The following is a 12,212-nucleotide window of genomic DNA, read 5'->3' on the forward strand; positions in this document are numbered from 1 at the left end:
CCCTCTATGAAATTTACTCAGTGCCAGTCAGTTCTCTGAAATTCATTAAAAGAGTCCCCAAATGATTCCTTGAAAGCTCTCTGGAAATCGTCAAGCTGTCACACTAATATTCAATATGATGTGTACAAATCCACTAAGGAAGTTCTTAAGGATTTCTGTTCTAATCAAGAGGATAAACTGCAACACCACCTAACATCTCAGGGTTTCTTCTTCTCAAATGTCATCAAGTGTTCATTGTCATCCGTGTAAATTCTATTTGGTCAGTGGCCCAGTCTCATCTACCGAAGAACATTTACAACTTTACCATCCGCTACATCAACAACTCTCTTCCTAGACGTAAGAATTTGGTAAGATGGGGATTATCAGAAAGTCTTGATTGTTCCTTTTGCCTTAATCCTGAGTCACTCCTTCATGTTGTCGCTGGTTGTCAACAATGCCTTGATCGCTTTACCTGGAGACACGACTCAATCCTTAACTTCATTGCCAAGTCCCTTCAACTTGTAATTAATGTTAGCTCCTCAATCTATGCAGATGTTACTGGTTTTCTAAATCCCTCAGTAATAACTAGTGAAAATTATCGCCCAGATCTTCTTTTCCTAACCCAGTCCAAGTGCCTATATGTTCTAGAATTTACAGTTGGTTTCGAATCTAACTTGTACAACAGTGCAGTACGTAAAAAAGAAAAATATCGGAACTTGATTAACGAAATGAGTAGAACTTTCAGATGTGTGAAATTTGTAAATATCTCCATGAGCTTCCTTGACGTTTTCTCAGATGAATGCTCTACGTTCTTAGACCTGATGAATGACATAGGGATTGCCTAAAAGCAGCAACTTTAAATAATCAAGAAAATGATAAATATAGCTTTAGAGCAACATATTACGTCTTTTGTTGTAGAAATAGGAATTGGGACAAGCCAGATTTGATGCATTTTTGATTTGTGTGTGTTGAATAAGCCAATCTCAAGCAGCATTTGTAAATTGCCTATAAGTAGTGAGATTTACAATTGTACATTTCAAAACACAAATAAAGCTTCCATTATTATTAAGAATTCTTGCAGAAGGTTGTTTTGTAATAACACCGTAACGTACACGTATTTTAACATGTTTGTGTGTCCTTGTAAGCCACACAGTATGTCTGCAACGACCAGAATGCCAAATTGATTCTTTAATTTGATCTTCTCCACTCTGTATGAGGCCCTTGGCCCGATTAAAGGAAGCGCCTACAGATCGCCTTTGTTTACTTTGTAAGTCATACAAGCGTTACGACTAATCATGTTTATGTAACGTTTTAGGATAACTCGTAAGTTATTTTCCATCCAGTTGTTGACCTGAAATACTTTACGACGAAGATAAACAAAGTTTGAACGGTCAAAGACATATCTTGGTAATTCTTCAGAATTCAGATGCAGATGACACGTGCGTGATCATGATTAAGTAAAGACATTGTTTGCGTTGTTTTCAAGACGATGGTGGATGAAAGCTAGAAAGATACCCGCAGGTTTGAGGCAATCGGTGAACTCATTGGTTTATAAACTTTCCTCCAATATGTTTTTTTTAGCCCGATCTACACATGTTTGGTAAAAAAACTCTCGGCCTAAAGTCAACTTATATAAGCTTTCAAGCTGGTGTTAGAAATTTGCGCGCGTAATTTAGTCGGTCAGCTTGTCCGGAGATTTGACTGAAGAAATGATCTTTAAGTTTGTCTCACTTTCGTGAATAAAAGCGAGATTAGAGCGCGTCGAAGCTCTGCACAGTGGTTTGGTTACGGAGAAACTGACTGGGTTCAACTTGAAGAGAATTTGAGGGTGTTGAAACGACACTATGATTGAAGAATGGCGCTGCGCGCCAGGTCTAAAAATAAATATGTCATCTTTGGACCCCCGCTGGTTTAGGACAAACACTCGGAGTCTTTATAAGGACTTGTATGCGAAACGTGTCAGAAGCAAGACTATCTTCGCTCAAAAAATGCTCTAACTTTCTAAAATGGTTGCAACTAAGCGTTGTTGTTGGGGTACATGTAAAAATGATTCAAGATATCCAGAAAGATTGCCAGATTCGCTTAAAGAAATGCTTAAAAATGGTCGGAAAGGCTTCGTACCGTTCCCAAAGCCGAAGCATGACATGGAACTTTGTCAATGCCGGGTAAATGCGTGTTCTAGAAAGAATTTTTCAGTTGATAGTGTTAACTACAATACTTATATTTGTGCTGTACACGGAAATCCTTGACAAAAGCCTTTTCAAACCGCTTGTTTGGAAACGTTACGTAGACGACATCTCGCTATGGAGTGCAAACAAAGCAACAGTAGAACGTTTCATTGAAAAAGCAAACAATCATCACCCAACAATAAAATTTACGGCTGAAATTTCCGATAAGGAAACAACATTCCTGGAGACATACATCCACAAAGGCGAACGATTCGAAAAGGACGCAATCATTGATGTGCGTACTCATTTGAAACAAATTGAGACATTTCAGTATGCACACTGTAGTTCCTGTCACCCACAAGGAGTTAAGAAAGGCTTCATAAAAGGAGAGGCCCCTAGACTTCTCAGAACAAACTCCTCTCAAAAAATATGCGAGGAGAAAATTGCAAATTTCAAAGCGCATTTGCTAAAGAGAGGCTACCCAGAGGCCCTCATTAACACAACCCTCTCAGAGCTGAATTTCAAAAACAGGAAACTAGCTCTTCAACAGAAACCGAAAACGAACCAACGAATCTTGCCTTTTATCACGCAATACCAACCACCAGTGCCAAACCTAAAGCAATTTCTCATGAGACACTGGCATTTAATAGAAACACAACCAGTACTGAGCGAACTATACAAAAATCCGCCACTCGTGTCTTAAAAAAGAGGGCGATCGCTCAAAGACATACTCCCGAGGGCCAAACTTTGAATAGGCTGCTCTAAACACGCGCTGGGGAGTCGTGTAGGCCTGTCAACCCCTTTTTTACATTGAAATGTTAGATCCTTAAGTTTCACGAGATGGACTTTACTTTCCTCTAGTATCTTCGCCTAAAGCCATTCCCATCATCTATACTTGAATCAAGTACATAATGTTTTCCCGACTTGAGGTAGTCACGAACACGTGCGATGAGGTCTGCTCGTTTTCCGCTTAATTTCAAGCCTCTACACTTTAACCAACGCTTCAATTGTGTGTTTGTATAGTTCTCTTGATCTTGCTCGAACTTTGAGCCAGGAACACCATCGTTTTGATTTAGAATACGAGCTTTAGAGGCGTTTGAACTACAGATGGGCGCATCATCGCCCATTTTCATTTACTCGAGAAGCCTGTTTGTTTGTCCTAATCGGTCTAGGGGATCAAAATTTCGTGACGTCACGAACGCGCAGCGCCATTGTGTAATAAGATCTACTCCTAATCGAACAGTGACTTGTTGGCGTTCAGGATATGAAAAACAATATTTCAATATTATTAGGCAGGAGGAATAAGAAATACGGGTGAAAAAGTACGTTTGCAGAAAAGCATGTAAGTATTATTCACAAGTTTCGCTTGAAAGAGTGTGGATTATGTTATATCAATAGTTTAACAAATTCGAAATCGCAACAGTCTAACAAATTCGAAATTGCAGCTCAACAGGATAAAGGATCTTTAGCCGCAAACAACTGTTTTTTTACATAATTTTTCGCTTTCAGCATGATGATGAACGAATTTTCTTGACATTCCCAAAGGTATCAGAGGAGTCACTTGGCGGAGAAGTAACTCCAAACTATTATATTTTTGGTATTCAAAAATATTTGAAATTATCGATCGCAAAAGTCAAGCATTGCCACTGAAAATTTGGCCAATTAACGTTAATAGGATGCTTTGTTTTCCAATAACTCTACCTGTCAACGCGCAAATGCGCGGGTATTGCTTGGTAAAGAAAAGATTTTATGTGCCTGTTGGCTTCATCGACAACTAATAGCGCATGAGAAAAAAAAAAGAAGATAAAAACGCGAAAAAACCGCCAGCTAAACAGAAAGAAAAATGAGAAGCTTCTCTTGTGCCTCCTCCACCCGTTTATGTTGATACACCGCCTTCATGAGAACTCCGCTGAGGTCTCCAAAGGGACGGTTGTGAAGGCCGTGACAGAATGACAGCTTGACTTAAAAAACACAACCTAGATAGGAATTAATTCTTCTACTTCTTCTTACTTTGTCCCTTAGTTTGTTTAAACAACCAAACGGGAAACTTAAAGTTCTACCTTAATTGAAATAAGACAATTTCAAGTTTTAAAGACTTAACCCGCGCGAGTTGCATGTTAAACGAGCAAAATGTCCAATACTTGCCATCGAATAAGGGAACTGTTGTTCACTATCATTTCATTTTCTAGTATTTCTGCATCTACTTTTCGGAATACAACCTTCGGCATTATCTGAGAATTGTATCGATCGCGTAATCCGCGCGCGAAAGACGAAAATAACACTGTGTAAACCATTTTATAATTTTTAAAATATTGACCCGGCAACGGCTCTGAAAAAGTCGCTTTTGAAGTTATCTGGTGGGGCAAACGAGAAAACTACAGCCTTGATGTAGAAAGATCAAAATTACAAAGAAGACTTTTGTTAAGGTGAAGCACTCTAAATATTTTATTTTTATTATTTGTTTTTATGATTTTCGACACTTTTAAACTAAGTGTGGTTATTACATAAGTACTTTCGTGTCGCAGAGCATTATGACCGATATGATAGACCTTCCAACTGCTTTAATACACGTAACGAAATATCGTAGGGAGCTTTGCTTTATTTTGTTATAATATACATGTTCTTTGTCTTAGAACTGAAGAGGTGATTTCTCCTCTGAAACGCAGACAATCTGATTAGAAGTTATCCATTTAAGACTGATTTATTTTCCGTTGAAAAAAATTGAGGAAATTCCAGCGCTGTTTTGTAATCTAGAGGAAAAATAAACTGATGGCCGCGAAGTTTGTACATTTATCGCCGTGTTCAGTTTTTTGGTTAAGTATTAATATCATATGGGAAAGAAACAAATTGAACTCGACAAATTAAATGGGCTGAAGATTGCTTGGTGGCAAATCTAACTAGTTTAAACGATTTGAAGTCTTGTGGAATAGGATTTGCTTTATTCCTTGTCTGAATTCTGGCATCCGCATGGCGTAGATTATAGGATTTATCATCGAGTTGGCTAAGTATAAAACTACTGTTATCATACTAATGTGAAAAAAAGAACAAAAGGGAAGGTTAAAGTAGAACTGAGGATGAGAAATAGAAAAACACAGCAGTGTTACCGATGGAAACCAAGTGAGGAAAGATCCAAGAGTCACAATTAAAAATGTACTCGTCAATTTTTTTCCCCTTACACCTGCTGCACTGTGATGTTGTGGACGACGACTGAAATGGATCTTGATGAAAATAGAAATATAAGAAACAGAAATTATGAAAAGGAGAAGAAGAAAAGCCGAAAAATACACAGCGCGGCGAACTTTATCATTGACTAATGATAGTTGACCAGTTAACACTGCAGCTATAGTTGTTAACCAAGTTACTGTAATTATAACTCCGTAAACCCATAAGTCAATCAAACGATGCTTAAGTGGACAAAATGTTGCATGTACCCGCTCTAACGATATGGCCGCGAGGTTTAAAAGGGAATAAAAAGCGGGGGTTTTGCTTATGGAGCCCATTACTAAAGGGTTCGCACCGTACTTCCACAGATTACAGTATCTGCCTATCCAGTAGCTTTGCAATGGCCCTGAGACTGCTCCAACTAAGAAATCAGTTATCGCCAGATGAATGATCAAGATTGCACTTCTTCGCTGTAGCTGACGCTTCGTCAAAAATATAAGACTGGTGATGATATTAAGAGTGACTATGGCCAGACATTCAAGGATAAGTGCAACAACCCACGGGATGCAGTTGAATTCAGGAAGCGGTTGCCAGTTCTCAATGTTAGTGTCATTATTGGTGCGGTTGATGGCGTTGTTAGCCATTGAGCTCGCTGAGGGTTTGTAAGTGGCCAATTTAAACGACCTAAATCAAAAGTAAATGAATAATCATAGAATACGAGTGACACATACAGGTACGTAAAGCATAAAACAGATATATTTGTTTTTTTTTTTCTATGTTAATATAGAGTTTACCTTGAATTAAAAAAAAGACTTTCCAGACGATTTCGGAGGCCATGCCATTCTGGTTTTTGGGAAGAGAAATTCAATCCTCCGATATCGGCTCAATTAGTTGAAAAACATATACGGAATTGTCTATTTACATATTCAGGTAGTTTGGTATGAAACGAATACCTTTAACTATTTCTTTTGGATATTTTCACCACATACGTCACATCATTTTGTTTATATTCCTTGTATTAAAAAACAAAATTCTGGAGATTCCGGAAACTCAGAGACAGAGCCAGCTTGGAGTTAGGCAGAGAAATTCAATGCTCTAACATCGGCTGAATCAGTTAACAAATATGGAACGGTCTAATGATTATGTTCACTCCAAGTTGCTCTGCAATGGTTAGCATCTAATTCCTTGGAGTTTCAACTTAACCCGTTACTTAAAATATCTTTAAACATTCCTTAACAGAAATGACACTCTCCTAATAGATTGATGTGCGCAAGCAGAGTTTAGAGCTAGGATGGAGTGACAATCTTCAACTCACCAAGGATCATTTGAACATGACAAATTTAGTACCAATAGCTGCTTTTTAAAGGCTGAATCGAATGAATTATCCTCTACAGCTGAAAAGAAACAACAAATAGTCGAGTCATGGTTAAGGAATCATGTCACTAAACCGGAACTTAACTGAGTTGTTTGTTACGAGTAAATATTGAAATTTACTAACTAACAGAGCACTTATAAAGTATGCACAATTCAAATTCTCACGCCATTACTGTGTTGATCTGCGCAGCATTATTCTATTTTAAACAAATGCTCTTCTGGTGATCTTTTACCCCCTGACCGATAGAACAGTTTCCAAGGTAAATTCTGCATACGAGTTTTAGAACACGGTTACTCAGACAGGCAATAAGAATTCCAGAAACTAACAATTTACGGGAAACCCTGAATTTTCCCCGTGCCATAAAATGGACGCTACATGTACTCCTATTCCAATCTCACGGACTGAAGACAACCCTTATGTTATATGAATGGCGGGGAGGGGGGGGGAACACACTCTGTGATTGGTCAGTGAATAATATCATTTTAAATAAACGATTTTTACTGTCCGAGAATGTCACTTTCAAGTTTTCAGTCTTCATGATATTTTTACCACGTATATCATATTGTGAAGGTGTAGTCTGATCGTCCGGGTGAGTGTAGTCCTGAGAAGGACTGTTGTCGGTGGCAGTGACTGACGTTTCGACAACCTGTGCGGAAGTCATCATGAAGCCACCGACAACAGTCCTTCTCAGGACTACACTCACCCGGACGATCAGACTACACCTTCACATGTTACCCCCGGGTTCAAACCATTTACTGTAGTATATCATATTATAACATATAACAACAGATCACTTTGGCTTTCCCTCCAGTACCATTATTACCAGATGTTATCAAAGTACTTGCAAAGCGTATACCTTGGGTTGTAGAACCGATTTTCACGACGATTTAGAGACTTGGCCAGCCTGGGTTTTTCGGCAGAGGTTTTTTAGCATCGGCTCGATCAATTAAATGATCTGGAACAGTATACGTGCACGCCAAAATTGCCCTGTAATCAATGGTTAACTTGCAATCATTGGAATGGTTTTGTCTAATTTCTCAACGAAACAAAAAATATTTGAAAGAAAATACAACAACGCCAACAAAAACAACTTAAAGAGTGTAAAATATTCTTCGTTAAAGATACCTTGAAGGTAGTGGCTGTTGTTCGTATTAGAAAAGTTGATGTCAGTCGTAAGAGAAGTTTCTAAGTTGGATGGAGTGAGTCTCGCGCTCAAAGTCATAGGCAGGTGGCAACTTTTGCATAAAGTACCACTTTATCGAGCACAACTGAACATTAAAAATTCACGGTCGAGTCACGGAAAAGGAATCATGTTACTAGGCTGACGCGGAATACTGGTAGGACGGAACGTCCCTCTTTCGTTAGTGGAGCGTTTGTCAGGTGAAACTATAAATTATCCTCACGCAAACTGAGGATTGGATTATCGTTCACACGAGATTATCTAATATGATGTTTACTGATTTTAATGATGATTCTCTGACTCATTGCCATTGAGTCTTGTTTCAGCTTTGTTCTGTGCAGACGTCATGGCAAACAGCTGTTTCGTGAGAGGGCTTCATTCTAAAATAATTCCCGCGTAATTGCTGAAAAAGACGAATGGTTGCCGTTCTGATGGACTTCTCTATGTTGATATGTTTGTGTTAGCGCCAAATCCATGTTTATTTTTAGTAAGGAGAGCAAGCTTTCAGATCTTGGAAGTAAAATAGTTGATTAAGTAAACTATTCATGTTTATTAAAAGATGGACAGATGCTTTAATATTATGTCACATGCGAGCTTAGTAAACCTTAAAAGGAAGTATTGACATGTCTGGATCCTCTCGAATATTTTATGGTTAAAGTTGTCCATTTTTTTTTATTAATTAAGACCTTAAATGAAAGTCCCAAAGGTATCGAAGAAGTCAGTTTTCTGAGAAGTAACGCCAAACTACTATTTTTCTTATCCAAAGTATTTTAAAGTCATCGATATCATAGGCTTAGAATTGTTACTGAAACATTATTCCGTTTACTGCATAAATAGCATACTTCATTTTTCCTACAACTCTACCTGTCAAAACGCCAATGCACTGGTGTTGCTTGGTAAAGAAAAGATTAAATGAGCATGTATACGGCTTAACAACTCATAGCTCACGAGAGAAAAAGATACAGAAAAAATTGCCAGCTACGTGAGGTAAACAGAATGAAGATCATGCACTTTTCTAACGCCTCCTTCACTCGTTTATTTTGATCCAGAACCTTCATATTAACGTCAGATCCACAAATAAATGGTTATTGAGACAATCGTGAGTTACAGCTATACCTTATGAGACACAATCTTTTGAAAAAATTAATTGTCTTTCTACTAAATTTGTCACTTTGCTTAAAAACCAAACGTTATCGAAAACTGTCATAACATGGATATGGTACTATACTTTAAATGAAGAAAGAGGAAAATTTTAAGTTTTAAAGGCTGCGCCCACGCGATAACAAGCAAACATGTATCCGGCTAATTCTAGGCGAAGAAAAATTGTCTTGGTAGTCATGTTAGTCGTAATATGTATGAGCAACTCAAATCAGCACCAGTTTCACTTGATTGAACGAAGATCATTTGAATTTGACAACCTTAGAATAAACAACAGCTTCATTGCAAAATCTTAGATGAATAATCTTTTGGCATCGTTTGTAAAGGAAAGCCGATATGTTTCTTTGAATTCAGTTTATCTTTTTAAGGTTTTCTTAACCAAACAGGGCACAATGTTCAACAGCATTCCAATAATTAACAAATAAAGAAGCCTTGACTGTGTTTCGTTCTATTGTAGAACACACAGGAAGCGGCTAGAGCACGATAGAAATGTAGTGAGAAACATGAGACGTAGTATAATATAATCATGGAATATAATCTGCCTTATTTCTTGTTTGCATTCTGGCATCCGCATAGCGTAGATTATAGTATTAATCAAAGAGTTGGCCTGGTATAACACTGCTACTGTCTTAATAGTATAACAATAGCACCGAAAGGAAAGCTTTAAGAATAACTGAGGACAAAAACTCAAAATACCCGAAAGCAAAACAACGAAAGATCACGAGAAGAGTCCACTTTCTTTCCCTTTCACCCGCTGTGCTGTAATGTTGTGAAAGAAGACAAAGATGGATCTTAACGAAAATATGCGTAAGAAACAGAAATTAAAAATAAGAGAACAACAAGAATCGAAAAATACGCAGTGTGGCGGCCTTCGATATCATTGACTAATATAAGTTCACCATGCATGCAATGAACACGATAATTGTAGATGTTAACCACGTTATAATAGTTGTAACTCGGCAAACCCATTTCTTAATGAAACGATGCTTAAATGGATAAAATATTACATGCATCTACTCAAAAGAAATGACAGCTAAATTTACAAGCGAAGCAAAAGTGAAGTTGTTGGTTAGTAAGTTAAGTGATGCAAAGTTTCCCCTGTACCTCCACAAATGACAGACGGTCGCTAACAATGTTCTAGCCGCTGAGACTTCCCCAACCAAGGATCGACTATTATTAGATTTCTATTATTAGATGGCGTGGTAATGAACGACTGACGCGGACTTTGATAAAAATACAGATGTAAGAAGCCGAAATGATAAAAAGAAGAAAAAGAAAAGATGGAAAATACACAACGCCACCGTCAATGGCCTCTTCTATAAGCGCTGCAGTGGTATTTGTAAGCCAAATTACAATTATTATAACTCCATAAACCTATCATTTTGATCAAACGATGTCTGAATGGACAGAATGCTGCATGTACCCTCCCTAATGAAATGGCAGCGAGATTCAGAAGAGAAGCAAAAGGGAAGCACTCAATGAAAGTGATACGCAGTGCTCGATAGCATTCACTGGTCAACCGTAATTCCCATAGATCACAAAAACTCCCCAACAGGTAAATAAACAGAGGCCCTGAGACTGCCCCGACTAAAATGTCGACTGTCGCCAGATGGATGTTTAAGTAAGTACTTCGGCGCTTTAGCTGGCGCTGCTTCACAAATACCACGATAATGATAATATTAGGGATGACTATGGCCAAACATTCAGTGATCAGAACACAACAAGCCACAGGATACATTCGGATTCGAGAAATGGCAAACGGCTATCAATTAATGCTCTTGTCGCCATGCGTGCAGTTGATAGTGTTGAGTTCTCGCTAGAGTTTGTAACTTGCCCATTAATCTGTATCAAGGAGATTCACTTCATAAATGGTAGTTGAATAAATTTACTTATAACACATAGACAGATGTAACATGGCACGGAAGAACTTGGTAGTTTTCCTCTGGCGCATTCTGATCAGAAATCATCATAAAAAAATATTTTCATTGACTTTCCGCGAAAATTACGCGTTTGTGAAGGGCCAAATTGCTCGATCTAAATAGAGAGTGAAGGAAAAATATAGAACGTGACTGTTTAACATACGCTAAGATAACATAATCTCTTGACACACACATATACGAATGTCTGAGACGAATCATTTTGGCTTTTTATTTTCACATGTTATCATGTTATCAGTCACAGGTTTCAGAGACTCAACCGGCCCGAGTTTTTAGGCAGAGAATTTGAATCCTGCAATAACTGCTCAATCAGTGACTAAGTGAAAAAAAAAAAAAAAAAAAAAAAAACAAGAACAGTCTCTGATCACCCCAAGCTGCTTTGCAATGGTTAAAAAGTTTTCATTTAAGTTTCATCTAATTCCTCGGAGTTTCATACTTAAAATACTTACTTAAAATACGGATACTTAAAATTTCTTTAAACATACCTTAGCGCCAACGACCGTTCTTCTATGGATTGATGTTCCCAAGCGTAGTTTATAACTTGGAAGGAATGGAAATCTTTAACTCAGCGAGGTTTATATGATTATGACACATTTAGTACTAATAACTACTTTTTAAAGGCTGAATTGAATGAATTATCCAGCACGGCTGAACGGGAACAACAAAACAGTCGAGTCATGGATAAGGAATCATATCACTTAACCGGAATATAACTAAGTCGTTTGTCAGGTTATAAGTCAATATTGAAATTGAAACAACAGAGCACGCTCAAAATATGTACAACAAACCCTCACGCTATCAATGTGTTGATCTGTGGCATTGTTCTATTTTGAACAGATGCTCTTTTAGCGATCTTTACCCCCTGACCGAATAATAGATAAATTCTGCATGCGATTGTAGCACATCATTACTCAGACAGGTGATAAGAATTCCAGAAATTGACAAATTTACTGGAAACCTAGAGATAATTTTCTCAGTGCCGTTAAATGGACGCTATTCCAATTCCAATTCCACAGATTGCAGACACCCTCTATGTTACATGTACACACCGGTCCGGAGACTGCCCCGACTATCTGTATTATCAAATAAGTGTTCCTTCTCTTTAGCTGGCTTTTCTTACCAAAAATAATAATGGTTATGAAATTAAGGATGACTATGGCCAGACATTCTATGATGAATATAACAATTCACAAAATATGGAGTTCGAAGACTTGCATAAAGCAAAATTTTGAAAACAGCCTACATTCATTTAT

General features: G+C 37.8%; 1 protein-coding gene across 1 annotated transcript; it reads right to left on the bottom strand.

Moving 5' to 3' along the window:
• Nucleotides 1-4,563: 4,563 nt before the first annotated feature.
• Nucleotides 4,564-10,826, bottom strand: LOC111346611 (histamine H2 receptor-like). Its single transcript, XM_088753047.1, has 3 exons — nt 10,446-10,826; nt 6,625-6,734; nt 4,564-5,993 (listed from the first exon to the last, which is right to left on the bottom strand). Exons 1-3 carry the CDS (start codon nt 10,758-10,760, stop codon nt 5,045-5,047), a joined length of 1,374 nt encoding a protein of 457 aa, XP_088609173.1. The 5' UTR covers nt 10,761-10,826; the 3' UTR covers nt 4,564-5,044.
• Between the last annotated feature and the right edge of the window lie 1,386 nt (nt 10,827-12,212).

Source organism: Stylophora pistillata, chromosome 3 (assembly GCF_964205215.1).
Source record: "Stylophora pistillata chromosome 3, jaStyPist1.2, whole genome shotgun sequence".
Taxonomy (NCBI): domain Eukaryota; kingdom Metazoa; phylum Cnidaria; class Anthozoa; order Scleractinia; family Pocilloporidae; genus Stylophora; species Stylophora pistillata.

Excerpts from the sequence above, each read along its gene's own strand:
- LOC111346611 (XM_088753047.1), bottom strand. The coding sequence starts at position 10,760 with ATGTATCCTGTGGCTTGTTGTGTTCTGATCACTGAATGTTTGGCCATA. Across the intron at positions 6,735-10,445 it reads CTGCCATTTCATTAGGGAGG|CATGACTCGACTATTTGTTG; the intron begins GTACATGCAGCA and ends TGATTCCTTAAC. Across the intron at positions 5,994-6,624 it reads TCATGTTCAAATGATCCTTG|GTCGTTTAAATTGGCCACTT; the intron begins GTGAGTTGAAGA and ends CTTTTGATTTAG.